Here is a 27577-nt window from a genome sequence, read left to right as displayed (position 1 = left end):
AGCCTTTACCCTTAGCTGTGAGGGCAGAAGCTCGGAAGGCTTCCATACGGCTAAATGATTTGGACGAATAGAAGGATCGAGGCAGCCTGGGAGGAAACCTTCAGGTCCGATCCCCTAGCTGGAGAAGAAGAGGGGTGATCCGGCCTGTCTTCCTAAGATCGGAGAGCTATTCTCCTTAACAGGGAGCAGTGAGGCTGAACCCGGATTGCTTAGGAAGAACCCACATTGGGAAGATCACCGGGTCCTCACTGGAGGGTCAACTATATCACCTGCACAACATATTGGGCTTTGTGTGAGAACTCACGTGCAGGTTTTGTGGCAAGGCAGATGAAACTACCGAGCATGTGGTTTGGTCACTGTGGCGCCTTGATCAGCAATGATGACAAACAAGAAGCAAAGATCGTGTAATATGATCTTTGCAAGAAGCGAAGAAAAGGAGAAATGTTTGAAGCAGTCATGCAGAACAACTGACGAGTGAGAGAAATGTGCGAAGCGAAGACGGCTTGAATGAGAATGAATGAATGAAATGTATAGCATCCGGCAAAGGATGATAGCTGTAGGAAGGAAAGGAAACACGAGGGAGGCTTGAACAGGGTGTGAAATATGAGAAATGACGTGACGTGAAGCAGGTGAAATGAGAGGGGGCGCGAAGGACGACTAAAAAAAATGTGTGTGATAGTGATCAAATCAGTTATCACTTTATGTACCCCTTCGAATCATATATCGACGCAATTTGGCAACACTGTAAGTCCAAAACATAACCACAAAAAAGGTCTGGCTAACCAGAAGCCAGTAAAAAATTAAAGTCACTAACCTGAGTAAAAAGAAAGAATTTTGTGTTCTGTTTAAGCAATTTTCTTTTATTATTAAGTGGAACCTGAAGGGTGACTGAGAAGTTTAATATTTTTGTAAGTCTTAAAGAAATTTTATTATACAATATCACTGTAAGCAACTGAGAGTTTGGTCAGATTACTGTCATTTGGTTGTAGTTCTAGGTGTAGTCAATTCTTCTCCTTTACCATTTTATTATATTTCATCGTTTATTTACTTAAATTACCATAATTAATTATCGCCTGTCTCCTTGGGATTCTTAACACTAGTCTTAGTGTCCCGCCTAGTCCTATTTTAAGTGTCATTTCATTCATACGATTGCAGTTTTACTAATCTTTTGTGTGCTAGCATTAACTTTAATGCATCGAACCTAATATTTAAATTATTTATGACATTTGTGCTAATAATTTATAATAAAGATCTCAATTGGTTACGTTTGTACATAATACCTTGCATATTTGTATGAGAATTGTACAGAATCGGTGTGATAGCACGTGTAGGTATGGTACACACTCGCCGTATGGATTCCACAACAACTACACCTGAGTACGGCCTGCGCCATCGTACACGGGTATGTGTATCTGCTATTTCAATGTCTCCTTAATAGTATGCAGTCTGACGTTTAGAATCCTTGTGTTAACCACATCACTCGATCATTTAACCTTTTAATTAATTGTGGATGCATCTAAAATTACCTATCATTTGCATTAGATCTAAAATTGTCTTCTACTTTCCTCATTTTATTTATCATAAAATTTGTTTATTCTCAGAGTTCTGTTCAGTTGGGTGCAGATTTGGAAGGTTCAAATGAAAGCGGCACAGAAAGTGAGGAGGACCACTCATGGAGTTCACCAGATAAAACCAAATCTCTTCCTTGCGTAAGGGAGCTCAAGAGGAGATATCCATGTAAGTTAAACTGTTCTTGTTGTACATTTCAATAGAAACTTCTTTAGCGAAGCGAATCCGAAATCGGGCATTAAAGCAGAGGCACACATTGTCTGTGTACTCGACTCGTAAAATGCATGACACTGATTCTTGTAATGGGAACGAAAGTGAAGATGACATGTATTCCTCTAGGTAAGTAGTTTCTAACACTACAGTGTAAGGAATAGTGAGACCACCGGAGACCACCTTATGGGGAGACAGATTTGTACCAGATTTCGTGACTCAGGAGACAATAACCTGAAAGGGGGGCAGCTGTTGAAAACAATTGCCACCTTACCATGCTTGATCACTTTAGGTGAAGATCTAGTAAATTTTTGGAAATTCAGTACCAAGTATTCGGATTCTGAGGATCTACATAATGCGAAATCGTTTAAAATGTATTATACATGTACCTACACTTTCAAGTGTATGATCGAGGGTGAGCCAGGGTGGGCACCTTGCGTGTGAAATTTTATTTATTTTAAAAAATGGCCCCTAAGTTATTTAACTTATTATTTCCTAGATTTCGTCCACACACATAATTAGCAACTAGTGACAATAACATAGTTTACAAAATTCTGGTGTGTCTTTATCAATGATTCTATCAATAGAGGTAGCACTTCATATTTTTATTATCATACATTTATGCAGTGAATTTATTTTACCTTTTAGGAAAAGCTGTTCAGTACAGGGGGTTCTTAAATCAAACTACTTTGTGTGCTATTTTTTTGTAAATATAAATAAATTCTGTTCTTCTTTATTTTTGTTTTTCAACTTTTCATGTAATGAGTAATTGATAGGCTTCCAGAGTCCGAAAAATTATAAGTAAACAGCTCATTATATATCTACATGTACCGAGGGGAAAATCAAACATCAAATTTTGTACACAAAAAATCCACTTAGTGTGGAAATCCATGGATATCCACCAGAAACCCGTGAGACACCCTTGGATTTCCATAGATATCCTTGGATTCCCATAGTTATCCTTAGATATTCTGGTGATATCTGAAATCAGTCTATATTCGGATTTCCTCCAGATATCTAGAGATGTTGAAGCTACATTGGGAAGTTGGGAATAACCTCAGGAATAACTATCAGTGATATTGCAAAATTCGCAAATATGATTCATTGGAGATTAAATTCTTATTCAATTTGTGGGGCCACCTAACTTACCATTCCAATCCAGCCAATCGTACTAAAATACATTGGAGATCAAGCTGCAGGTTCTCTGTATTTGTACATGTTATCTCAATAACAAATTTCCCTCGGAATTTCATCAGAAAGTAGAATCAATGATTCAAATCTTTTAGGGTAGGTACGAAAAAAATAAATAAACGCAAATACTTCAAAAACGGTCATTGCAAATTTCAACGTAGTATATATTTTTGAAATCAGAAACAAAAGATTTATTCAAAATTTGAAATTTAAAAAGTGTGTTCCATTAAAACTACCAAATTTTCATTTTTTTACTAATTATGCGGAATTCAATTGTTTTTTTACTTTACACATTGTCTGGCGATTGAAAACCCCACCATTTTTGTATATACACTTTTTTCTATCTGTTAATAAACGCGCCACACACTGTCTAAATATGTAGGAAGAAGTAGGTATAACGTTTATGGATTTTGGCGTATTGTTGTAATGTTGGTTGCATACCGTTAATTTGTTTACAACAGTTCGTGTTTCTTGTTTTTCGAGTATAATGCACGCATGCGCACATTAATTGTCAAGATTTTTCTTGGTTGAGGTGCCAGAGCTGTAAGCTATAGAATGCAAAAAGAACACACTAAATATCTTAAAAACTGAGAGTACATGCCACTTCAGATGGAGAAAGTGGCCTTAATAACGCCTTCCATTGGAAAATTCGCTAAAATAGAGTCTTACCTACGTAAAATTGTGCTGTTTGGGTTATATCGCTTATATAAGCTTTTTGTCAACAGATCACAGAATCTGAATTAAAAAGCCAACAATAAAATTTTTATTGAAAAAGTGTCGCAATGTTTTTACGAGTGTTTAATATTTTTTCAGGTTTTTTTTTTAATTTTGTTATATTCTATTTAGTATTTTATATTATACTACTAAATATTGATTATAATTCTTTTGATTGTTAAGGTTTTTTTGCTAATTTTTATTGGGGATTACCATTTAATTTTTTGTAGCTCTGTTATTAGTAAATTAAGGCCAAATTTCTGCCAAAATATGCGAAAATTTGGTATGTTCACGTAAGTTTTCTCTTAATTTACACAATGATGTAAATTTCCTTAGACATTAAACATTAATGACCTGTGATGCCTAAAATAAAAAAAAAAAATAAACATTACAACCTTTTTAGTGCATTTTTTTAAGAATTAAAAAATGTGCTTTTGTTTGCATTTTGTCCGTCCGTTCGTCCGGCAATTTTGATGTTTACTTTTAAGGGAATTGTTCTAGCATTCTAAAAATATCTTAGAATAAATATATAGACGAGACATACCTATTGATGAGATCAAAACGAATATCTCAAAAACAAAGTGTCACAGAGGATACTTATAAAGGGCAAGTGGAACGTCTGGACGAGAGATATCTATTAGCGATGCAATGGTGGATACTTTGAGCAATTATTGTAAATATTTAATTTCATAACTACTTTATTTTTTTTCGTTAATTGAAATAATTTTACTACAGTATGGTGGTGTATGGGTCATTATTAATATTACTGAATGGAAAAAATCATATGATTTGCCGAAGTATTTGCGGACTTAGATTCATTAGGACATTTTCAGACTTAAATTCACCTAAGGAACGTGTAGTAAAATGCCTGTTTTCTCGCAGTACACCCTGTAAGCGTAGGTTTTGAAAGTGTGGATAGCAGTTTTTAATTAATGTTTATGTGTAAAGAGCCCCCTCCCCATTAATTATCTACCAAGAAGGTAAACTTCGATAGCATGCTACTACCTTAACCCAAGTATTTACTGATCTGCTTCTGTTAAAAAAAAATGTTCTTTATCTGCACAAAAGTTGTACACAATTTATACTTGTTTTATTATTATTAATTTTTTTATACAAATTAGGTGAGAACTGTCGTTGCCATTGTTGTTGAATATTTTGACAACCCGACCCTCAACTTTTTTTTGTTTTATCACGATTTATAGTACCAAGAGTTACTTGGAATATATTATATTTTCATCAAACTACAGTGAATATGCTTTTGTATATCCATTTGAATTGATAGGCGCGCATCTTAAATTTGCTGGTTTCCAAAACCATGCGGTGGTTGTCTCACTATTCTATTCTTTACACTGCCAGCATGTATGTTGATTAAATGAGGTACTTGCAGAGCACGTAAGTCGCGTCATTTGCGCCATGCCAGATCAACGCTGTCGCAAATCGAAAAACGAACCGCCCTCTCCTTGCGTCCTTTAGGCAGTAAATGTTATGCAGATCCTCACTCACCAATTACATACAATACAGACGACAGCGCTGCAGAGAAAGATCGTAACGTAATTCCAAATCGCTGCGTCGTAATTTTCTTCATTTTTTTGTAGTACGTCGAAGTACAAGGAAACGAACCATCAAGTACTCGGAAATGTCATGGTTAACGGACAGCCAGATGCCCAAAGTTGGCTATCCGAGTTTTCGAATTGCGTACTCTGAAGAAGACAGTCGTGAGGCTGAGGTTAGTATGTGTTTTTCGACGCGGATTAATAAGCGATGTGTTAATTTAGAATGAAGAGTGTTTAAATACGAAGTCTCACAAGCGAATGTACGAAACCAGACGCACTACGCGTTTGTCAAATGGAGTTGAGGATGGCAAGAAAAGCGCCAAGTACTTATATACGTTTAAAAACACAAGCGCTCAGAATGCGCGCAGTAGACAGCATCGAATCGATAACGAAAAGGCGGCCGATGAGAAGCAAAAAGTTGAAAAAGAGTCCAACGAAAATAAAGAGAATAATGTCACCAATGGCAGATTAAGAGAAGGCAAAGTGAAGGTAGAGCCCGACGAAAAAGAAGATAGTGAAAATGACGATGTGGACGAAGCAAAGGAGGAGGAACAAAAAATTGATGAACATAAGAGTATGAATGGTAAGTATGCAAATTAACAACTGATGCTTGTTGTCTAAACCTCATAATAAGCACATTTTTGCACATAAATTTTCCCGTGTGGGATTTATGGTCTGCTTTATCAGGTTTAGCTCATCATTTCTTCATCATTAATTAGTTCAAATTATATTTTGGTGATACCTACTAAATTTAACAGCAATCATTCATTTTAAATTAACTGTTCGTAGGAGTTGGACAAAGTCGAGCTTTATTTTAATTTTCAGATTCTTTTCGTAATTCGTTCATAAAGTATCATTATCATGCACAGCAAAATCTCTCAAAGGTTATACTTTTTTGTGGTATCGTTGTATGGTGCCAAATTTTGTTGTCCTGTTGTGACAGTTCGAAACTCGGTTCAAAAACATTGTCTGCTATAAATTTTTCGAGCTATCTGTTGATGTAAAAATTTGTATCAATAGAATAGATAATGCAAAAAGTGGGAGACATACATAATAGACGTTTTTTACATTACTGATCAGCCCCAAGTATCTCTGAGTAATCCATCACAACTACCTTTTTCCTCGTGGCCTCTACATCTGAACTTATATCATGGACTAAACTATTCAATTTCTCTAATTGCTTCATCACAGTAAGCTTCACTGATTGATTGGTTGGTGACTCTGGGATCATAGTTAGCATGGTTTCCCGTGATACAGGCTTCTCATCTGTCATGAGGCTGTTGTAACCAGCCCATGTTTGAGAGGTTTCTTGTACCTGGTCAGTATATGGTTTCTTAAGAAACCAGTCGACATCAGCTAGCTTTGGCTCATATAATAAACATAATATAAAATATATATAAATAATAAAATAATATTTAGGTGGTTAATTGGAGTGATTTAAGCCACAGGATAGGTAGGTAGCGAGGTAGGTGGGTTTCTATATGTCATTATAGTTGACAGCGCACTGTCAAACGATTTTACTCGACAGTCATTTGGTGAAGCTAATGATGGTGGTGGTACAAATGTATCAGAATCTTTCATATACAGTGTATATGTATTGATTTGTAGTGAAATATGGCAACGCCACAATCCTGCTTCAAACTGACAGTTTGACAATCAGGATAACACTGCCATCAGCTGTTTATGAATGTCCCCTGTCAAGCTCACAGTGACATACCCCCAGCAAATGCAGTGACAGTTGGTACAAGTCACATGGACACACCCCATCATGAAAACTGGGTACAAAAGGGTGTGCATCGACGTCAGAAATTCAGTCTGCTTCTGTGCTAATAGTGAAGCAACTCTCTCCTAATAGTGTAGGAATCCCATCATCCTCAGCGAATGACATCACCTTCTGCAACAAAGAAGAAGGAATGCAAACATAGGAAGAACACGTTATTTTCAAAAGCATTATGCGGGTCACTCTGTAATTGGGCGCAAGCCTGTTGAGGCCCCAAAACAAGAGAGGGATAATAAATTTAAAATTTCGAGGTTCATCCAAACTGTTATGTTTAAATTGTAACTCTAATTAGTTTTCTTGTTTCATGTTATACTCGTTTGTTCATTGTTATAATAATTAGTGGTTTGATATTGTTAATAAATATCTCAGAATCCCTAAAAGTTTTACAATATTAAATAAAATCTGTATTGAATGAATGTATTTATTTAATAGAGATATTGTTAATTCGTTTTTAAATATATCAGTCCACTAGGATTCCGACCCACTGGACTATTCCTGGTTTCATCCAACCCTGAGAAGGCCTTCCAGGGCATATGCAAATTATATTTTCAGTTTAAGTCGATCTAGGAGATGCATAACTGGAGCTGTTGTTTTATTAGCTACTAAAAAACATTTCATCTGCTAAAATAGCATAGATTTCTGTTTAACATCATTGATTGATTATTAACATACCGACCTCTTGCGAGATTTTGCTGTCCTGTCCATCTAGATAGAAGAACTACCAATTATTTTCTTTAATTATTTAAGATAGTACAGATCGTGATTGTAGCGAAGACGAACAGGACTCGTCGGGTAGTGAAGAAATAAGAAATGTACGAAAGCGTCGAATTATTAATCGTATCGAGTCCCCAAAACGTAGAAATCGTAAACGTTCAGGTAAATTCTTATTATTTTAATTTATATCAACTTTATTTGTTGCCGTTAGATATTTATTCTTCAAAAGCAGAAATAAGAAATATGAGCAGTACCCTGAGTAGTTATATTTTATGTTCTGAATTTGCTAATTTTGAGTTTAGACAATAAAATATCGCTTACCTTTGCATGTAGTGCGCTTTTTTGTCCATGAATACTGTCGTTAAAAAATAATTTAAATTTCTGTTTTTGATGGGGGTTCTGCAACCGTAGTTAATGAAATATCTACAAACTTTAATTAAACTGTGTATGTTCCAGAAACTTCCAGTTCATCTGAGGTAAATAGAGTGTACTCATTAAGGCAGCGTGCTCCGAAACCTTCAAACAAACCAAGTATGTATAGAATTTTTTTATTTACGTATATATTAGTCTGAATACACTTTACCAAAAGACAACTACATATTGCCAACTACCAATTAGAAGTCACTAACAATTTAATCCACCAATTACATAGCACCAACACCTAGACATAATTTTATCAATAATAAAATTATTCTTAAGTTGAGAAAGTTTTTATTTCCATGCTTGTTTATTTACTAAAATCAATGTACCATAGTATTCGACAAAAATTGGGTTAAAACTGATGTCTAAATTACAGAACCATTCAATAAAGTACTTTCAGAAATAGAACAAGCTTTAAGTCCAAGACGAAGAAGATTCGCAAGACGGAAAGCTTCACCTGACTCAAGCTCAAGCTCATCGTCCGACTCTGAAGTAGCTCGCAAATCGAAATATAGATCAAACAAGTAAGTTAATTTAAGGGGTATTTATATGATATTTACTTTGAATTTTGCAAGTATAAGCATATGCTCCCTTTTATTCATATGGGCCATTGGGCTATTAAACCTTTTCTTGGATTATCTTGATTGATTTATATCTTACTACAAAATTTCTTCAATCTTGTTCAAAGTACTCGTCGTTAGCGGCAATATACTTTTCTAATCTCTTCTGCCATTGTTTGAAATATTTTTTAAACTCCTCAACTTACTTTGATGTCTGCAAGTGTTTTCGTTGTTTTTCTCTTCACCTCCTCCACGTCGGCGAAATGCTTTCTCTTGAGGTTTATTCGGACAATGTCACTCGGAGCTATATCGGGTGAATAGGGTGTGGGGGGCGAGGGGGAAAGACAGCCATACCGTTTCTTGGCATGAAAGTGATCACCAAGATGGCGGTGTGAGCTGGGCTTCATGGCCAACAGACATATTTGCATGCTAATCTGTCAGAACTGCACATTTAGGCTTAATCTAAAATAGTCTTTTTTTTAAATCTATTATAGATTTGGTTAAGCAGATTTTTTCCTTTAAACGCACAATACTACATTTAATATCTTATGCGATTTTGTAGCTTACCCCCACTTTTATTACAGCTCAAAGAATCTGCATTCCAAAAATGATCATTTGATAAAATCAGGCGCTGGTTCAAACAAACCACTACCAATTGGCCCAGAAACGATTGACAATAGCGTCAGATTTAGCAGCGTCGGTGGATTAGATTCGCACGTGCAGTGCCTGAAAGAGATGATTTTATTGCCCATGATGTATCCTGAAGTGTTCAAGCAGTTTCAAATTGAACCACCTCGCGGTGTCTTATTCCACGGGCCTCCAGGTAATCAAAGCAGCTTAGTCTATTCAGACAAAAAAACATCACCTTTCTAGGCACGGGAAAAACACTAATTGCGAGAGCTTTAGCTAATGAGTGCAGCTTCGGATCTCGCAAGGTCTCGTTCTTTTTACGTAAAGGTGCAGATTTACTGAGCAAGTGGGTTGGAGAGTCGGAGAGGCAGTTGCGAATGCTATTTGAGCAGGTTTGTATTTTTTTCTCGTGATGCTCGTCTCAAATTTGCTTGTAGGCTCAGGAGATAAAGCCCTCTATAATATTTTTTGACGAATTAGACGGATTAGCTCCAGTGCGTTCTTCTAGACAGGATCAAATACACGCCAGCATTGTCTCCACTCTGCTGGCATTAATGGATGGTTTAGATAATAGGGGTGAGGTAATTGTTATAGGGGCGACGAATCGAATTGATGCCATTGATCCTGCCTTGCGCAGGCCGGGGAGATTCGATCGGGAACTGTTTTTTCCACTTCCTTCCCAACAGGTTTGTATGGATTGGAAAGATAGTATTTATATTTGCTTCATTTAGGAACGGTTGGAAATTTTAAATGTACATGTGTCTCAATGGTCGGATCGTCCGAGCCAGGAGCTTCTGTCTTATTTGGCTGAACAGGCTGTCGGATACTGTGGATCTGATTTGAGAGCTTTGTGCTCGGAAGCCGTCATTCAAAGTTTTCGCAGAACCTATCCTCAAGTGTATGCAGCAGATCACCGTCTACTTTTAGATCCAAAATGTGTTAAGGTAATATCTCGTAATTAATGACATAATTATTTGGGTATCTTTGCAGGTAAACAAAGTAGATTTTTTGAGAGCAAAGTCGCTGTTAGTACCTGCTTCGCATAGAATCTCTAATACTTTAGGAAAGAAATTGCTTCCAGTTTTAGAGCCTATATTAGGTGAATCATTCAAGAATGCCTTAAGCTTTTTGAAGGAATCCTTTCCACATGGTCTAGATCCAGTATTAGCAAAGTAAGGGTTGCTTTGATTAGATAACTAATTTTTACTGATCCCCAACAGGGTAAAACTGTCAGCCGGGTATAGACCTGCGCAGTTATTGTTAGTTGGTGATGGCGGACAGCACGGCCAAACTTCATATTTAGCGCCCGCAATTCTACATCGCATGGAACATATTCACGCTTATGTGCTTGATTTGAATATGTTGTACCGCGAATCGGCGCGTTCGCCCGAAGAGGCCTGCATTCAGGTAGGGGGTAAAGCAACTGCCTGCGTTAGATTAATTTTACTGCATTTAGGTATTCGGGGAAGCAAAAAGAAATATTCCCAGTGTGATATACATTCCAAATATTGACCAGCTATGGAGCTTAGTTCACGAAACTGTCAAGGCCATATTTTTATCATCGCTACAGCATATGGATACCAACATCCCTATTCTTCTGTTGGCTACCGCTGATGTGCAATTTGAAAATTTACCTGAGGAAGTAAGTGGGTTACGCTGCATGGCGAATAATAATTCAATTCTATTTAAGCTTCAGGATGTTTTCTCCCGTTATCGCAAGGAGGTGTATCAATTAAATGCTCCAGATGAGAACGCACGAACTGCATTCTTTAAACCTCTCCTTATTGATGCTTGTATGAAACAAGTTAAGCCCCCTAGGAAAAGAGCAACAACTCCACCGCCTCTTCCAAGAGCACCCACTCCTCCACCGCTTCCATTGACTGGAGATCACGCTAGAAAGTTGTATGAACAAGAAGAGCATACTTTACGAGAGCTTCGAATATTTCTCCGTGACATGTGCAAAAAATTGGCCAATAACAAACTGTGAGCATAACTAGTGGTCCACTTTTTGTCACACATTTTTAATGAATTGATGCATTCCATTTTTTTGTGTCATATCTCTATGCTTAAACTATAATTAAAAAAAAAAGTCCAAACCATGTTTTGCAATTTCAGATTTTTCATGTTTACAAAACCTGTGGATACCGAGGAAGTACCAGATTACACCTCTATCATAAAGCAGCCGATGGACTTAGAAACAATGATGACAAAGCTGGACTTTCATCGCTACGAATGCGCAAAAGACTTTTTAAATGATATAGAGTTAATAGTTCAGAATGCCTTGGAATATAATCCGGCCAAGTGAGCACCGTGGTACGTTGTCAAACCGGGGCTAATTAATTTCTTGTAGGACCTCCGCCGATAAACAAATTCGCCACAGGGCTTGCTCATTACGCGATTACGCTCATGCTTTAATAAAAAACGAAATGGACACCGACTTTGAGGACAAATGCCAAAAGATATCGAAGGAGAGAGTGTCTAGGAAAGCGAGTGTATCTCAGTATTTGCCCGCATATATTATTACCGCTGGTAAATCTGACGGCGGCTGCAATTTGATGTTAAACCAATTCTTTTCAGAAAACAAGGGATTGCGCCCTGTGGAAGCAGACGGTGAACCACAACAAGTAGAAGAATGTCCACCGACAACACCGGTTGAAACACCTGAGAAGCGGAGTTCCCCTGTTATGAGTGGTTCAGTTCGTAAGCGAAAATTTCAAAGTTGTTGGAGAAATGGCTATTTAGCAAAGAAGAGAAAACGAAGGGAAAAGACAAGTGTTGCAAATGATTCAACAGAAGAACAGGTAATATTTGGGTAAATGCAAAGAGCTGCAATGGTGGTGTTTCAGAATGATACACTCAAAGAGAAGGATACTTCTCCGATGTCAACCATGGATGACAGCTCCATTACTTTTGGTAGTCAACCAGACAACAGAAGAAGCTCCGTTACCACTCCTCTAACTGTCAACTGTGGCAATGCAAAAGCCCTTGAGTATGCAATTTTCAAATTTTACCTTTGGTATAATTAAAACATTTTAGATCTCCCACTTGCAGGCGGGTGATGAATACCTCATTATTAAGTCCATCTGAACTTTTGGATGATCATTTAGATTTTGATGATATTGATAAAGCATTGTATGAATGTGGTAAGTTGAAACGTAGATCGTGTTTAAAGGAGCTTAGACTGTGTATCTAGTAAGGGAAGAAAATTGTACAGAGAATTTGAAGATAGATGTAAGCAAGCACGCATTAGAGGACATTTTGGAGGAAGTGGTCGAGTTGACTGTCGACAAGCCCCTTCGATCTTTATTAGACCTTCATAGTAATTTAAGCAGAATACTTAGAAGATATTCAAGGACCACCGACAGAGAATCATTACCAAAGGTAGTATTCCCGAGTGGGTCTAACAGGTGCACTTATAATCTTTTTTTAGGACTTACGGGTAGAATTAGAGAGGTACCGAAATGAGTTGAGTTATAGCGAATTACCTCCGGAGTAATGTGTTCATTATCACTGCCTCTGCTAAGCTAATTCTATTTATCACTACTTAAAATTGTACATTTTTTTAATTGATAAATTTTTTTATTTATAAAATTGAATTTCACTCTTTATAGTTGTTTATTCTCATACCATCAAGTTAGATATTAACGTGTATATCTCAATTGATTAATTAAATGTTGAAGACATTATTATTATATTAATATAGATCGGGTGTTCGAACCTGGGTTGAGGTGAATTGTTCATCTGTGGCAGAGATGGGAATTACCTTAGGCCAATTTCGAGCATTCTGCCGGATACTCCAAATTAGGTTTTCCTGCAGTTCTCCTAGTTCATAATTACCAGAGTAGTATAGAACAACTTAAAACCTTAGCATTATACGGGTCACTCTGTAATTGGGCGCAAGCCTGTTGAGGACCCAGAACAAAAGAGGAATAATAAATAAATAAATCTCCCAAGAATTGGTCTGTACTTAAGGAAAGGTTATGTAACGGATTATTTATGTGCACAAGGGAAAATAACGGCATAAATATTCTTATACATAAGAAACTTAGCATTGCACAATCTGCGCATGCGTACACCTGATATTTAACATGTGATATCGTCACTAGAAGAATCTAGTTAAAATTTAAAAGAAATGTCTCCATAAATACAAAAGTTGACATTGCGCATACGCACATCTGATGTTTACGATATGCTTGTATTGTATGCTCTGTGTGTCGACGTTAAACTAGGACATAAAGTGAATGGAAAAGTTTGCTGGAAATTTGGGGTCCATAAGTAACCTTTTTTGGGGCCCGGACATTGAAATTAGCCAAAAATCGCAAATTGGAGGTAGTTGGATGAGAATAATAAATTGTGACCTAGCGAAAACGTAGTGCTTTTTACGTGTTCGGGTTTGGGCTTGCGTTTCAAATACGATTTAAAGTGCTAAAGGCAAAAATTTAAAATACCCCACTCTCAAAAATGTGATTTACCTGGTGTTAGCCGAAGACGCTTGTAGTTCATGTTAAGAAATAAAAAAATGTAAACAATAATATATTGATTTCATTACACGTTTTTATAAAGTCTAAAGTAATTGGTTAAGAAATTGTGTAAAATTCAGACATCAGTCATTAGGTATGCGATTCATAGTATGAAATGAAACGATATTACACTCGCATGTCACACGTGACGTGTGCAAAAGACAACTTTCTTATTTGAGGAGCAATTTGTTCCAAATTTTTATGGTAGGTTTCTCTTATGAAGGAAAACAAAATGGGCGTTCTTCAGTGCCAAAAATCATTGCGCCGAATATATATTACACCACACTCCAAAAGTGAAGACACAAAGGTAAAATACTCCATTTTTGGCGGTATTTGTGCAAAATATAGTACAATAGTCTTATATAATATGCATCATTCTTATCAAATAAGTACAACGAGATTGAGGCTATCAATAAATTGGAGCTGAAAAAAATATATGCATGTATGAGAGAATTACATATAGTTTCTTGAGCATTTAAAGGTGATAATCAGACGTGGAAAAGAAGCTGGAAGATCTCCCGAAAGGCCGCTTAAACTGGATGTCATAGCTCCGCTGCTGTTCGCCGTTTTGTTAAAAAAATTACTTTGACAGCAACAGGCGATACACCAGTAGGTATCCCTATAACTTTAAAACAAGGCGCATTTGGTCTCTTTTTAGCGAATTTCCACAAAAATTAAGAACAAATGCGCTATTGTGGTCACTTTGTCCATCCGTCCGATCGCTACTAGATCTTTACCTTAAAAGAGCTATTGTTCTATTGTTTTCGATATTTGGTTGGTTATGGTCTCGAGACTTGCACCAAGGAAGGAATTTTTTCTGTGCTGCTTAAGAAAAAGGTTATGGTAAAAAACTGTTTTTCATGAACTACCATTTTACACTTTTGTCGTTTATATATGTTTATAATGGTGTATTGCTGTCTGCCAAAAATCGACTGCACCAAAATTTCTCGTGAAAACACTTTTTGTTATTAATTTTTGTGCGTAGAATCCAAAACAATTCGTACTTTTTCGATCAGACTTCTCAATCAAAAGTTATAGACTAGAAACCAATTTCGAAAGAAAATTCAAAGGGCTGTAACTTTTTAACTAGTAGCCCAATCTTGGAACTGTTTGAAATTATGGATTCTACAGGCCACATTCTATAAGAAAATTTTTTTTTCAGGTCGATCTGAGACAATTTATTTTTCGGGGCTCAAAAAAAGGCAGTGTATAACCTTCCTTTTTTACCAAAAATCGACTACACCAAAATTTCTCGGGAAAACACTTTATCTTATTAATTTTGGTGCGTAGAATCCAAAACAAGTATGGACTCTCGATCGATCTCGATCTCAGACAATTTTTTTTTCCGGCCTCAAAAAAAGGCAGTACTTTTAAGTTATTCAAATATTTGAGAACAATTTAGAAATGTTTAGGGAAAGTTTCCATTGTCACAAAATCAAATATAAAAATCCGATACATCTGAATACCGAACTCGATAGTCTACGTAACTTAAAAACACTAGGGACCTTCTTATATCCTTAAGACCTTGTGTACCAATTTTCAAAGCGATCGCACGTTTCTAAACAAGTTATCATGCACACGGACAAACGGATGGTCAAAAATGGATCTGTTCCAAAATCGCTAGGATTAATTTCAGAAAGGCGTACGTATCATGTGCGCGACGTACGATCGCTTTGAAAACTGGTACACGTATTCTTAAGGCTATAACTGGTATAAGAAAGGTCCTGGTAGGTACCTCCTATAGGTATAATAATATAATAATAATAATACGCTTTTACTCCCCTTAAATTTGTATATAACAATAGAAATATAAAAAAAGCTAACCCCATACAAAGTATAACTTGATTTTTTGAGTAGTATTAAGACTTTTATCTAGTATACTATTTTAAATTTTTAATGTATTTGAGTGACAAGTATTTGATTACTTTTTACTGTATTCGAATACTTTTTATAGTATTCGAATACCTTTGGTAGTATTAGAATACTTTTGAAAGTATTCGAATACATTCTAAAGTATTTGAATACTTATTTTTTTAAGTATTTGAATACTTTTCAATGTATCTGTATCTAGTATTCGCTTGTGCTGGGACGTAAAAGTATTTAGTATTCAAATACCTTTGATTTGTGTAAAGTATTTACTATTTAGTATTCAAAATACTTTTTGAAAGTATTCTGCCCAGCTCTGCTTAAATGTAAGGGAAAACCGCAGTTTTAAGGTCGAAAGTTGTTTAATACAATTCTTACGGCTTGTTAAAATGAATAGGTAGTGCGGTCGGGCCGCCATTGTTGGAGTGTCCAACAACCTCCAGAGTCCAGGAAGCCCTAAATTCGAATGACTCCGCTACGCTTACTGCCACAGTCCAGTACCTTAAAGCGACAAACCTAATTAATAAACTGTAAATAATTAAAATAATAATCTAGTTTTAAGGTGCTAAAAACAAAGGTTGATGTACCTCCAAATAAATTGTCAATAAAAAAAAACTCCCGCGGTATATAGTATACTATTTCCAGAAATCGTTATGAAATAATTATAAATTATTGACACGTTATTATTTGCTTTATTACTAGGTAGGTACCTATAACAAGGTTTATATGATTTGAAATTTTATATTAAAAAAACATGATTTTGGGAAATCGTTAAGTATTTACTTACATAAAGGCAGAAAACGAAGTACGAGGGCCCTTTGCGGTAATTCCCGAGTTAAGTAGTGTCATTTTACTGACGAGTTTTGTATTACATTTTTCCAAAAATCGCATTTTGAATATAGCATTTCAATTTTTATATACCTACCTACTTACTTAGAACTTTTTTGACAGGAGTCTGGTATAAATGTGATATAGGGGACAGGAAAAGTTGTCAGGTAATAAAGTGTTAGTGCCTCTGTCATGGAAACGAAACTTTCCTGACAAAGTGTGCATGAAAATGAAAGTTTCATAACGATTTTGGGTAAATTGTACTACTACAAAACTATAAATTAGTCCGACTTTTACCTATAGGTATATTATACATTACTATTTAATATGTAATAGGTATAATATGTAGGTACCTAATGATCTGATTTAAGGTATGAATTTCAATTTCATCTTGCCATCCCTTCGAAACAGAATGGCCTTCATTTATCCCGTCTCATCTAAGTAATACCACAGATTAACTAGTAGTTAATACCCTACATTTTGCGGGTCTTTTCTCTTCTCTGTTTCATTTTTCGAAGATACTTCTTCTACTTCCGGGCTTTCCATTAACGTTCCATTAATTCATGCAATTGGTAGGCATATTACTTAAAACGAGTTCTACGGAAATTTTTGCAATTTTTGGAATTTCATTAGCAAAATAAAATGCATGAATCTTTCGTCGAATCGCAGTTTTAACATTTCCATTAATTTCCAGTTGCCGACTCCCAGATTTTGGAATAGGATCCATGACGAGTCCTATCTTCCTTTCTTAAATTAAAATTGATCTCCTTCAGGTGTACCTACCTAGGTACTTACTTTGTACCTATACATCTCTACAACACGTATCTCTACAAGGCTGGTGTAGTAATAATGCCTTGAAAATGTTTAATATAAGTAGTGATTTTTTCATTGACTGAGAACCCGTTTTTCTGGAGAAAAAATTGTCATGATGCCGTTACGGATTATGCAATTTGCCCATCCATACTTGGTGTCAACCAGTTCTTTGGGATTTCTTTGTTTTTCTTCAATTTTATTAAAGTTCATCCAACCGTAAATCGCAAATTTTCGAACCAATCACATCCAAGCGCGGGAGATAGCGCTGAGGTGATTGCTTAACAATTTTGCCACTTTACAAACAAAATCGCATAATATCCCAAACCAACAATCGCACTTCTTGGCCGAGGTTCGCAAACTCGGTTTATTTTTAGCGTAAATGTGCGAAGAAAAGGTGACCAAGGTTGCGAAGTGACTGCAACTTCATATACCTACTTATTCAAATTAATGCAGTATTAAAACGCATTTGTATGGAATCTAGCGAGGAAAGTTTACCTATAAATAATTCAGGTCAGTGCCGAAGGCCATTTGCAGTAATAAAGGTAATGTTTGTTGGTGTATGCGCGTGTGGATTGCTCATAATTATATCATTGAATTTATAACTATAAATTCAATGATTATATCTCCAATAGCGATTATAAATAATTATGTGCATACAATGTGATGTCAAACGAAACAAAAAATAAAACAAGGTATGGTTTTGGACATCGTCTAAATATTTTGAGGTGGCTAGCTGAGGTGCATTTGTCTCAAAGAATTGCATAAAAATTGAAGTGCCACTCTAAAAATATCAGAAAGTCATGTGTGTGGGAGAGAAAGGTAGTAAGTATATGTACCTATGAAAATTATTCTATTCAAAGTTCGTGTGAAATCGTACAGTATGTTTATGAAACCATGGTTATCCACACAATTATCCAGTTGAAGGTTAGCTTAGGCCTTACCACTGCACTAATTTGCATATAATTATGCTATAATTTCTACGAATATGTACTTATATAAAGGCATTTCATTGTACAAACCCATAGCGGCCATAGCACTGAATACTCTTTATTTTTAGTGGAAAAGCATTAAATACCAAGATTTCTTCTTACCAAAATACGCGAGGAGGTACCCGTTTCAAGAAACATCATGGGATATGTAAACTGCCAATGTCTCATCATGTTCATGTGTTTGCCAATATTTGTGGTGAGCCTTCTTCCATTTATGATAGCTGTTTTGGTATACCAAAGTGTGTTGATTCTAACTGGTTACGTGATATACTGCAAAATATTGCAAAACCCATATGATCTCCATACTACTTCAAATGTTGCATCCAGAGCGCATAGGTTCACATGGTACCTACATGGGTGGATATGGAATGGTTTGTATACTCAAATTTAATTTTTTGCACCACAACTGATAATGTTTTAGGCTATGAAGTGCAAGGCTTGGAAAACATACCCGATTCTGGACCTGCTTTAATCATTTTTTATCACGGAGCATTACCTGTAGACATCTACTATTTAATAGCGCACCTTTTCTTTCACAAAGACAGGGTGCTACAGGCGGTTGCGGATTACTTCCTTTTTAAGGTACCAGGTCTGTTTATCCAATGTATCTTTTCCAACATTGGACTCACCTTTGTATTTGCTACCAATACTGTATGCCTATAAAATAACTTTAGGTTTGAAGATTTTATTGGAATCCATAGGTGTAATACCGGGATCACAGGAAACTTGCACAAAAACTCTCAAAGACGGAAATTTGTTGGCCATATCCCCCGGAGGTGTTTACGAATCCCAATTTAGCCATCGGTACAATTTACTCTGGAAAAATCGAGTGGGTTTCGCGAAGGTTGCCATTGATGCCAAAGTGGTAAGTGGCCCACATAACAATATGGGCAGTTAAAGTATATGGCAATTCTTTTAAAGCCAATAATTCCTGTATTCACGGAAAATCTGCGTGAAGCGTATAGGACATTAAGTACGGGAAAATCATTGTTTGAAAAGATCTACAACGCAACTAAATTTCCATTTACCCCGATTTATGGTGGCTTTCCGGTAAAATTAATTACTCATATTGGAAAGCCAATACCGTACGACCCGGAATTATCTCCAGAGCAGCTAAAAACAAAGGTAATCGGCGAATTTATGCCTTTGGTATCATTGCATTTTTTAGGTGGCAAACGCTATTGAAGAATTAATAGCAAAACATCAGCGAAGACCTCCGAGCATTTTGCGAGCTGTGATGGACAGAATTCCCGCATTTAGAGTCGAACACAAAGATCATATAGTCAGTAAGGAATCATGATTAAAAGATAAAAAGTGGTGCAATCTTAATATACTATTGGTAAATTTTGTATTCTTACTTTTTGGATACTTTTACCCGAGCTATTTTATTAGGAAGTGTGTTAGGGGTGACAATTGTAAATATTTTTCTACTACAATACAAATAAACATTCATTTTAAACATTTTTTTCTTAATGAAACAACGTTGTCAGTCCCTCATATTTTCATTAATAGTTTCGCTAATTTTTTTGCTCGTTATTAATGAACATTTTCGTATAGGTACCTCTTGTGTTATCTGCAGCTATTTACTAAGGGTAAAACACAAAAAATGAATAGTTCGTAGGGACTCTTATTAATGGATGCGTTTCGGTAGCAAAACCGTCATCATCGGTGAAGCAAATATCACTAACGCCTTATTGCACTTGCTCTTATACATGTTACCACTTGAAACTTATTAACTTAACATAAGAGAAATTACTTTCTCTACGATGATTTTGAAGTATATAAGAATTGAGCGACATTGGATTTAAACTCAACGCTTTTATTGTATATGAAAAAAGGAAAAAGGCCAACGTGTTTCATTCCTCCGGCACCCCCGACTACAGGGATACCGAAGGCGGGCTGCTCAGGGCTTCCTAGCCCTCTTCAGCCAGAGAACGGGATTGTAAGGATGGCTAAAGTTAGGGATGGGAACGGAAGGAACGGAGTTAGGGTGCTGAGAGGGAGAGTACTGCTCCAGCATTCGCCTCGTAGATTTCAACATAATGCTAGCATTATGCGAAGCTACGTATGTCTGATGAGGAAAACCCCCTGACAAAACCCTAGACAGAGCAGTCGGCAGCGGGATTCGAACCCGCGACCTACCGAATAGCATCGGTGAGCGCAACCACTGCGCCATGCGCCTCGGTTATTTTATATGAGCTAGATGTCCTCTGAACCCTACTTTAGGTAGAAGGGGGACCTTTCCTGCTCCGCTTGTCTTATGGCATTCTTGAATTTGAGGCACGACATCGTCCAAGAAGAGTGGTCGTTTGTGTCACATACGTAACATCTTTTTTCATTTTGGCACTTATCCCTGAGGTGCCCCGCTTCCTCTTCTGTATCTCTCCCAGCACTTCCTGAATGTTGTTATTTCCGCCCTTTTGTTCAGTGTGCAGGGGGAACGTGTCTAGTTTTGGCGCTGTCGTTTTATCCGCATAGATCGTCGCTGTTCTTCTGTGTCCTTTCGCCGCCTTCATGGGTTTAATGTCGACCTTGTCGTAGCCCTCTTCAGAACTCCAAGCACCGCCTCCTCCACGTTTTTGTCCTGCATGAGCTGATCTATATTTATGAGCTGAGGTGGACGACCTCTCACTTACCACCGTCCCCATAACGGACGGTTGGCCTCCACCATTTCCCTACGTATCATGTCTCTTGTCTCATGTCGGTCTTATCCTCGTTCAGTGTTATCCTCAAATGCCCGTTTTTGGTTTTCCGGATGACTTTAACTGCCTGCAATGGCGCCCCTTCTAATGCCTCTTTCGCGCGTTTTAGTAGTTCTGCGTATGTCCTGCCCTCTGCTTGGTACTTGGTACGCCGGCGTCTCCCTTTGGGGAAAATAGCTTAACTGTCTATCCCGTTGTTTTTCACGGATAGTTATTTACATATGAGTATGGTAAATCAAGGTTTACGTTAACGAGTGAGATGTTTACTGCCGAAGCGTAGCTGGGGCAGGAATTTCGAAACGAGTAACGTAAACTGATTTGACATACAAATAATGTAAAACATTTTATTTCATACTGCTCTATTTCTATTAAAATACCATTTTGATTAGATTGTTGTAGGTACACATTAAAATAAAAGCAAAAGTCGATCACTTGATTTGTTTGATCTGACAGTAGTTTGACAAATATCAATATCAATCAATCAATCAAATATCACGTTTAGATGGATGTCAGTTGCGGTTGCTAGGCAAAATTTCCAGTCTGGTAAAAATTTTCAGTCTGGTAAAATACGATTATTTCATACTGTCCGGTAGATGTTCGATTACACTATCATTTTGAGTCCGGTAGGTGAGCTATTACAGCATCAGAGCCGGTAAGTGTCGCTAAGCAACACTTACCGGATTGTTATTTGTATACATCAAATTTGACATCTACACACAATTAATTAAAAACCCCAACATAAATTTGGCTGTAATTCTTTATTTCAAACATCAAACAATTTGTACCTATTGCCCTCAACACTAACGCCTGGGTTATTACTGGATGTCGAGTTAGTAATGTTTGATTCCTTCTGCTGTAGAACTTCAATGAAATTTTCGCCGCCTTGCATCAGTTGTATCATACGGGCAATCTTAACTTTTCCTTCTACCGAGTCTTCGATGTATTTTTCTGCCGTCGATGAGTTTTTCCATGCCCCATGACGCTTTAACACCGAAACCCAGGCAAAAAATCTCAATTCAAAAACTTACTGCATCCAAACAGTATGCCAACATGACGTTTTCCTCTATACTTGTTTCGCCCCATGTTCGTTCCTCAATTGGCAAAACACTTAGTACTCTTTTTCATACCTTGCGGCCGACTTCTTAGGAACTAACTTTTCGGTTGCTTCATGAGATTTCGACAGGAGTGTATCGGGAACAGTGGAACATCCCACAACGTTTATAGCGTCTATTTTTCACTTATAATTGCACAAGAGGTTTGAATTTTACCGAGTAAATTTGGGTTGTTAAGGTAATGAAAATCTGTTGCCTAGCAATTAGACGAGAAAAACTGTCAACTAATAAAAATGCGACACCGAAGGTGGAGCATTTTTAGGTTGACAGTTTTTCGAGTTCAATTGCTAAATGGAAACATATTTGAATTGCAACAACCCAAATTTACTCGGTTTAAATACAAACCTCGAGTGTAATTCGGCAGGACAATTTAACGAACAAGAAATTCACCAAACTAGTCAATTATTGACAGACGTCAAGCTAATCATATGGGAAAGGATAATGCGATAATTGTTCCAAAATGAATAAGTGAAAAAACCACTAGTGCATTTGTCGCTGGAAAAGTTGCAGGTAACTTTTGCCGCTGTCAAAGTGACAATTACACTGCGGCTTATGTGATTTTTTATACATGAGTTGAATTGTCAGTGAAAAAAATTCAATGTCAACAAACTAGAAACTATAGCAACGGCCGTTGCCACAGAAACAAGGTAATGCAATTTTTACAATATAATGAAATTTTGTAATCTTTGAAATGAAATAATGATACAAAATAGACTTACAGTATGAAATAAAATACGTTACGATATACGTCCGGTAGTACTTGTAACAGTACTCGTTTAAGACATTCTTGACTCGGCTCCTGACGTCGCCTCGCCCATAATGTCTAACTCGTACTGTTACAAGTAACCTACCGGACTTATAACGTAAATAACTATTTACCAGACTCAAATCAGTCTGGGAAAGCGGCGATTACTAGATAGTATGAAATAAAATTTTTTACCTGACCTTTTACTTTTCCTTTCGGTGGTCCCTCCAGGTGCTGTGCCGCTTATTTTCTCATCTGCATCTTCATTTTCCTCGTCTTCTTCCGTAATAACGGCCTCGAGTTTCTTGAATGTCAGCATTCCTCCTTCCTGGTTTTCTCCTCCTGTTCAGTGCATATAACCACAAACTCGCTGCCGCTCCACCTCTCTCTCGTTCAGTATCTCGGCCACAGAGCAGGCTTCATCATTCAAGGACCTTCTACTACTTAGCATTTATTTTGTATTCGGAGGAAGTAAAATTGGTATTTTAAAGGTTCCGTGGATTTAGATTTCAATTTATGATACTCAATCCACTACCTACATATTTCTTAAAAGTAAGGAAAGCCTGAATTAATCCCATAATGTAAATTAGATACATCAAAACATTGTTCTAATACTTAACTGGGGGAGTTTATTTTTGAACTAGTTCATAATTCAATTTTTGCAATTTCCCCATTGTATTAATATTTAGAATACGTAAATCTTTAGATCAAATTACAATCCTAAATAAATAAGGATTGCCAGTTTGCCACAGCAATAAACGGAATCCCAGAATTAAATATGTACCTACATTACAGTAAAAATGACGCTGAATTCTTTTCTTCCTGAACTTGTTAAATTTTGTTTGGTGCTAAGCTTATTCTATACACAAATCTTCTCAAAAATGCACTACTTTCTCAACCCCAAAATGGAATCATGTGAGCCCATTTTTTTGAAATTATGCCAAAAGAAAACCAGTTATTGCAGTGTTTTCTGGGAATACTAATATATGCAGAAGCTTCTAGGACAGTGCGATCATTCTTTACACGATATTTACAAAATTTTTGTTCACGATAATTCCCCAAGGAAATTGATAATTTATACGGAAGATGTCATCCCCTAAGATGTACACTTGACCTCAGAACGGGCGAGTCTCCTCCACCCTCGATTCCATCGATTTGTTAGTATGTATCAATGAATGCCCGGAAACGTTATAGTCGGAAAATTCAATCGTTTATGGAACGAGCAGGATATATTTAATTTTTTAAAAGAAAGTATATGATTTTTGTCTAATCATTATGTTACGTTGTCTTATACTAATTGGTTTTTCCTTCAATCTGTAAATATTATTCAAGGCCACAAAATTTCAATTTAGCATGGTTTTATTCTGTAATTAGATGTGTACCTACATAAGTTGGTAGGACGACAGTCATAGCATTGCGTACCTAATACTTATTTATGTATACATATGACAAATTAGTACTCGCGTAAAATAATGAGGGCAGTTCTGATCATAGACCTTAAATGTACTTTTGGATCAGCAGTATAAACAGAAATTCGACAAATAATCCCAAATGCAATACTAAAGTTGGCATGAAAAATTGTTTTAACAGTACGATTCTCTCTTAGTTTACAAATGAATTTAGTACCACTTATCTGCACCGGTGCAGTCTTTCTGAAAAAATACGATCCGTCGCTCCAGTGGACTCTGGTCTTCTCCACTGCACATTGTCCCTAAAAACCAGATGGTTGAAGACATTGTGGCGATTACCGGGCTCTTAACACCAGAACAGTTCTGGACAGATATCCAGTAAGGCACATTCACGTCTTTGCGTATTCTGCATCGTCCATTTTGATGTACACAGATTCCTGTCAACGCGGAAGATATTCAAAAAACTGCTATAAGCCCACCTTTTGGCTTGTTTGAACAGACCGAGTTAATGCCCTCAGAAATTTCCCTCGACCGTCTGATGCGAAAGCCCTACGTAGTTATTTCTGAGCATGATAAATTTTTATCGACGATTTTTACAATATGCGGCACAGTATCAAGGTCCTCTTCGTGCTGCATTATCTAAAGTTTGAGGAAATCAACCTGTGAATTGGACACCGGACTTGGACCTAGCTTTTGAAGCTTGCAAAGACAATCTGGCACAAGCTACGCTTCTGCGCATTCAGATCAGAACGCGCACAACACTCTCAAAGATCAAGACAGTCCAGGATGTTCAGAAACTTCGGAATCCTTCCAGCTTTTAGTTCAGTTTAGTCCATCCACGGCTAATGAAGGAGAATGGGCTTTATTTTCGTCTTAAATTATGTTTTTAAATCCCCGAAATGACTTTCTCCATTTCCTACAATTATCGTTTCTTTGGGTGTTAATCCACCCCAACATTACAGAATGCGAGACCACATTAATTTTGATAATCAAATTCTTATCGTTCATTGGGTTAATTATATGGTGAATTTTTATTACAAAAGAGTTATGATTGAACCGATTTGTTGACAGCGATATGCACATGCGTCCAATTCAGAAGCTCAATCCAATAATCGCATGGCGGAAGAAACTGAATCCGATTCGTGACTTTCGACTAATTGAAAAACTTTAGTGGAACCAAAACTCAAAGAAGCTTATGAGGAATGAATCATGATCTTCCTATTTTTATTCGCTGAAGTGATTTTGCAGTGTTGCTCTGGCGAATCAGGTTGGAGTTGGAACTAAATTATCAGAGGCATACCTTGCTGGGATCACAGAGAACCAATTGAAGATCTTAGAGAGGGGTCAGTGTCATTGCACAAGTTTTAGATACTAGCATTCAGATAAATAAAAGCGTGTGTTTAAATCAACTTTTTGATTTATTATAATACCACACTGAATTTTGGGTAACTAACTTCAACAAAACGTGGTACAAGACGGTATTTTACAGCAATGGTCAGTACCTGATTATGTATTCTTGAATCAATGTTTCTACTCTAAAAATAAACAGAACGTAATACCCAATCAATAACGAACGAGATAATTTTACAGTAAGGAGCTAGCCGAAAATAAAAATTGTATTCTTGAAGAGAACAAGGAAAAATTTAACATGATTCGTGTTTTCATAATTCAGTTTCCAAGTGACTACAATGAAAAATAAAATCAAAATCTCATTGCAATCTTCTCCATATTTTCCTTCCATCCTTCAAACAGATTAAAATTAAAGAAGACTTTCAACATTAAAAGTTAACGACAACAAATTACTGACGTGATAAACCTAATTGCATACCTGCGTTAATAACGTACTACCGAATGTTATTCTGGAAACAGGTTTAATTTCCCAATTATCATTTGTTGTTAGAAAAAGCGGAATCATAATAGGATTTTTTTTAGCCAAATCGATTTATTAAAAGTTCGGTCGGTAGTGCGGAACGTTTACTATTGAAATTAATTGATTGTGATTAGTCGTCTTAAATAGTAAGTTTGTAAACAACGTTAATTGAAGGTTGTAATTAATTTATGTTACAGTGGAATACGCAAGTACTACAGGGCTGTTCATATGGGTGCTATGGCCGTTTCTTCTCCCTGTAACTATCCTAATACTTTTGTACATATGTGCATTACTTGCATATTTTTGCAAGATATATTGCCTAATCTTGCGAAAATTGAATAAGAGCAAAGGCGGATGGGACAGCGCTGCTCGAACCATGATTTCTGGATTATGGTATCTTCATGGGAAAATTTGGCATGGTTGGTACAGCTACTGGTAAGCGTGGCGTAACTGTTATTATTTTTTTAGGGTACGAAGTTCGTGGATTGCATAATGTACCTGATAGTGGGCCCTCATTGTTTATATTTTATCACGGGGCAGTGCCAACAGATATGTACTACTTCTATACACACGTTTATTTTCACAAGAATAGGATATTGAATGCTGTTGCAGATCGTTTTATGTTTAAACTGCCAGGTAACGCAACCTCATCTTGGAAAATTCCATTAGCTCAAAACCGTTGAAGGCTTTCCAATTCTGATGGAGTGCTTGAAGGCAACCACGGGCACGAAACAAACATGCATCAATCTTCTCAAAGACGGGAATATTCTGGCATTATCGCCTGGAGGTGTCTACGAATCCCAATTTAGTCACAATTACAACTTAATGTGGAAAAACCGCATAGGATTCGCTAAAGTGGCAATCGACGCCAAAGTTGTAAGTCCTAGCAATCCAAAATACTTCCAATACTCACCCGCAAATTTCTCTTCAAAGCCAATTATACCAATCTTCACTGAAAACGTACGAGAAGCATTTCGGTCGGTAAGCTTTGCACAACGCTTATTTTTGAAGCTATACACTTGGACCAAATTACCGGTTGCACCAGTCTATGGAGCGTTCCCTGTCAAAATGATTACCCACGTTGGTAAACCGATAGCTTACGACCCCGAGTTAACACCGGAAGAATTACAAGTCAAGGTGGGTGATTCAGTGAGTAACTTAAATCACGTTTGTGAATGTTTAGGTGGCTGACGCCATTAATCACCTAATCAGCGAGAATCAGCGATTACCTGGAAGTATTTTACATGCGTTAATCGATAGAATTTCCTCACTTAAGGAACGTCATAAACTAAACCAACATACACTTAGAAAACAAAAATAAGGGATGTAATGTAATTTTAAGTGTAATTGATTTAGTTAATAAATTATAGTTTTCAAAGTGA

General features: G+C 36.7%; 3 protein-coding genes across 14 annotated transcripts; all 3 read left to right on the top strand.

The window, feature by feature from the left end:
- The first annotated feature begins 751 nt into the window (after positions 1 to 751).
- On the top strand, positions 752 to 12947 carry LOC116177291 (ATPase family AAA domain-containing protein 2-like). Of its 7 annotated transcripts, none has more exons than XM_031496242.1 (25): positions 754 to 908; positions 1323 to 1402; positions 1602 to 1737; positions 1785 to 1908; positions 5072 to 5229; positions 5280 to 5410; positions 5460 to 5820; positions 7765 to 7893; positions 8188 to 8262; positions 8552 to 8675; positions 9296 to 9534; positions 9585 to 9733; positions 9779 to 10027; positions 10073 to 10285; positions 10332 to 10513; positions 10562 to 10748; positions 10798 to 10983; positions 11032 to 11324; positions 11457 to 11642; positions 11692 to 11870; positions 11919 to 12142; positions 12188 to 12330; positions 12378 to 12484; positions 12535 to 12722; positions 12772 to 12947. In XM_031496242.1, the coding sequence occupies exons 2-25, from the start codon at positions 1334 to 1336 to the stop codon at positions 12835 to 12837; spliced, it is 4098 nt and encodes a 1365-aa protein (XP_031352102.1). In that variant the 5' UTR covers positions 754 to 908; positions 1323 to 1333; the 3' UTR covers positions 12838 to 12947. The 7 variants fall into 7 exon arrangements, with proteins under 7 accessions (XP_031352133.1, XP_031352102.1, XP_031352096.1 ...); XM_031496236.1 differs by having other exon boundaries at positions 8543 to 8675; XM_031496229.1 differs by having other exon boundaries at positions 8528 to 8675.
- A 4745-nt stretch (positions 12948 to 17692) lies between these two features.
- Positions 17693 to 19704, top strand: LOC116159162 (transmembrane protein 68-like). Of its 6 annotated transcripts, none has more exons than XM_031472097.1 (6): positions 17693 to 17878; positions 18426 to 18728; positions 18779 to 18946; positions 19032 to 19222; positions 19279 to 19482; positions 19526 to 19704. In XM_031472097.1, exons 2-6 carry the CDS (start codon positions 18497 to 18499, stop codon positions 19655 to 19657), a joined length of 927 nt encoding a protein of 308 aa, XP_031327957.1. In that variant the 5' UTR covers positions 17693 to 17878; positions 18426 to 18496; the 3' UTR covers positions 19658 to 19704. The 6 variants fall into 6 exon arrangements, with proteins under 6 accessions (XP_031327957.1, XP_031327956.1, XP_031327960.1 ...); XM_031472096.1 differs by lacking the exon at positions 17693 to 17878 and adding an exon at positions 17905 to 18060; XM_031472100.1 differs by lacking the exon at positions 17693 to 17878 and adding an exon at positions 17907 to 18190 and having other exon boundaries at positions 19059 to 19222.
- Positions 19705 to 26205: 6501 nt separating this feature from the next.
- On the top strand, positions 26206 to 27577 carry LOC116159377 (transmembrane protein 68-like). Its single transcript, XM_031472345.1, has 6 exons — positions 26206 to 26341; positions 26393 to 26614; positions 26664 to 26831; positions 26881 to 27071; positions 27129 to 27332; positions 27379 to 27577. Coding segments are annotated over exons 1-6 (924 nt in total). The 5' UTR covers positions 26206 to 26340; the 3' UTR covers positions 27517 to 27577.

The sequence above is a fragment of the Photinus pyralis genome, unplaced genomic scaffold (genome assembly GCF_008802855.1).
Source record: "Photinus pyralis isolate 1611_PpyrPB1 unplaced genomic scaffold, Ppyr1.3 Ppyr1.4_LG1, whole genome shotgun sequence".
NCBI lineage: Eukaryota > Metazoa > Arthropoda > Insecta > Coleoptera > Lampyridae > Photinus > Photinus pyralis.
This window is presented reverse-complemented; position numbering and strand designations above follow the sequence as displayed.

What these genes read in the sequence shown, in the direction of transcription:
- LOC116177291 (XM_031496229.1), top strand. Translation starts at nt 1,334, where the DNA reads ATGGTACACACTCGCCGTATGGATTCCACAACAACTACACCTGAGTAC. An exon ending in TTGGAATATAATCCGGCCAA is followed by an intron (nt 11,643 to 11,691) that starts GTGAGCACCGTG and finishes AATTTCTTGTAG; the next exon opens with GACCTCCGCCGATAAACAAA. An exon ending in TAAAGCATTGTATGAATGTG is followed by an intron (nt 12,485 to 12,534) that starts GTAAGTTGAAAC and finishes CTGTGTATCTAG; the next exon opens with TAAGGGAAGAAAATTGTACA.
- LOC116159162 (XM_031472097.1), top strand. Translation starts at nt 18,497, where the DNA reads ATGGGATATGTAAACTGCCAATGTCTCATCATGTTCATGTGTTTGCCA. An exon ending in ACATGGGTGGATATGGAATG is followed by an intron (nt 18,729 to 18,778) that starts GTTTGTATACTC and finishes ATAATGTTTTAG; the next exon opens with GCTATGAAGTGCAAGGCTTG. An exon ending in TTGCCATTGATGCCAAAGTG is followed by an intron (nt 19,223 to 19,278) that starts GTAAGTGGCCCA and finishes ATTCTTTTAAAG; the next exon opens with CCAATAATTCCTGTATTCAC.
- LOC116159377 (XM_031472345.1), top strand. An exon ending in TCATGGGAAAATTTGGCATG is followed by an intron (nt 26,615 to 26,663) that starts GTTGGTACAGCT and finishes TTATTTTTTTAG; the next exon opens with GGTACGAAGTTCGTGGATTG. An exon ending in TGGCAATCGACGCCAAAGTT is followed by an intron (nt 27,072 to 27,128) that starts GTAAGTCCTAGC and finishes TTCTCTTCAAAG; the next exon opens with CCAATTATACCAATCTTCAC.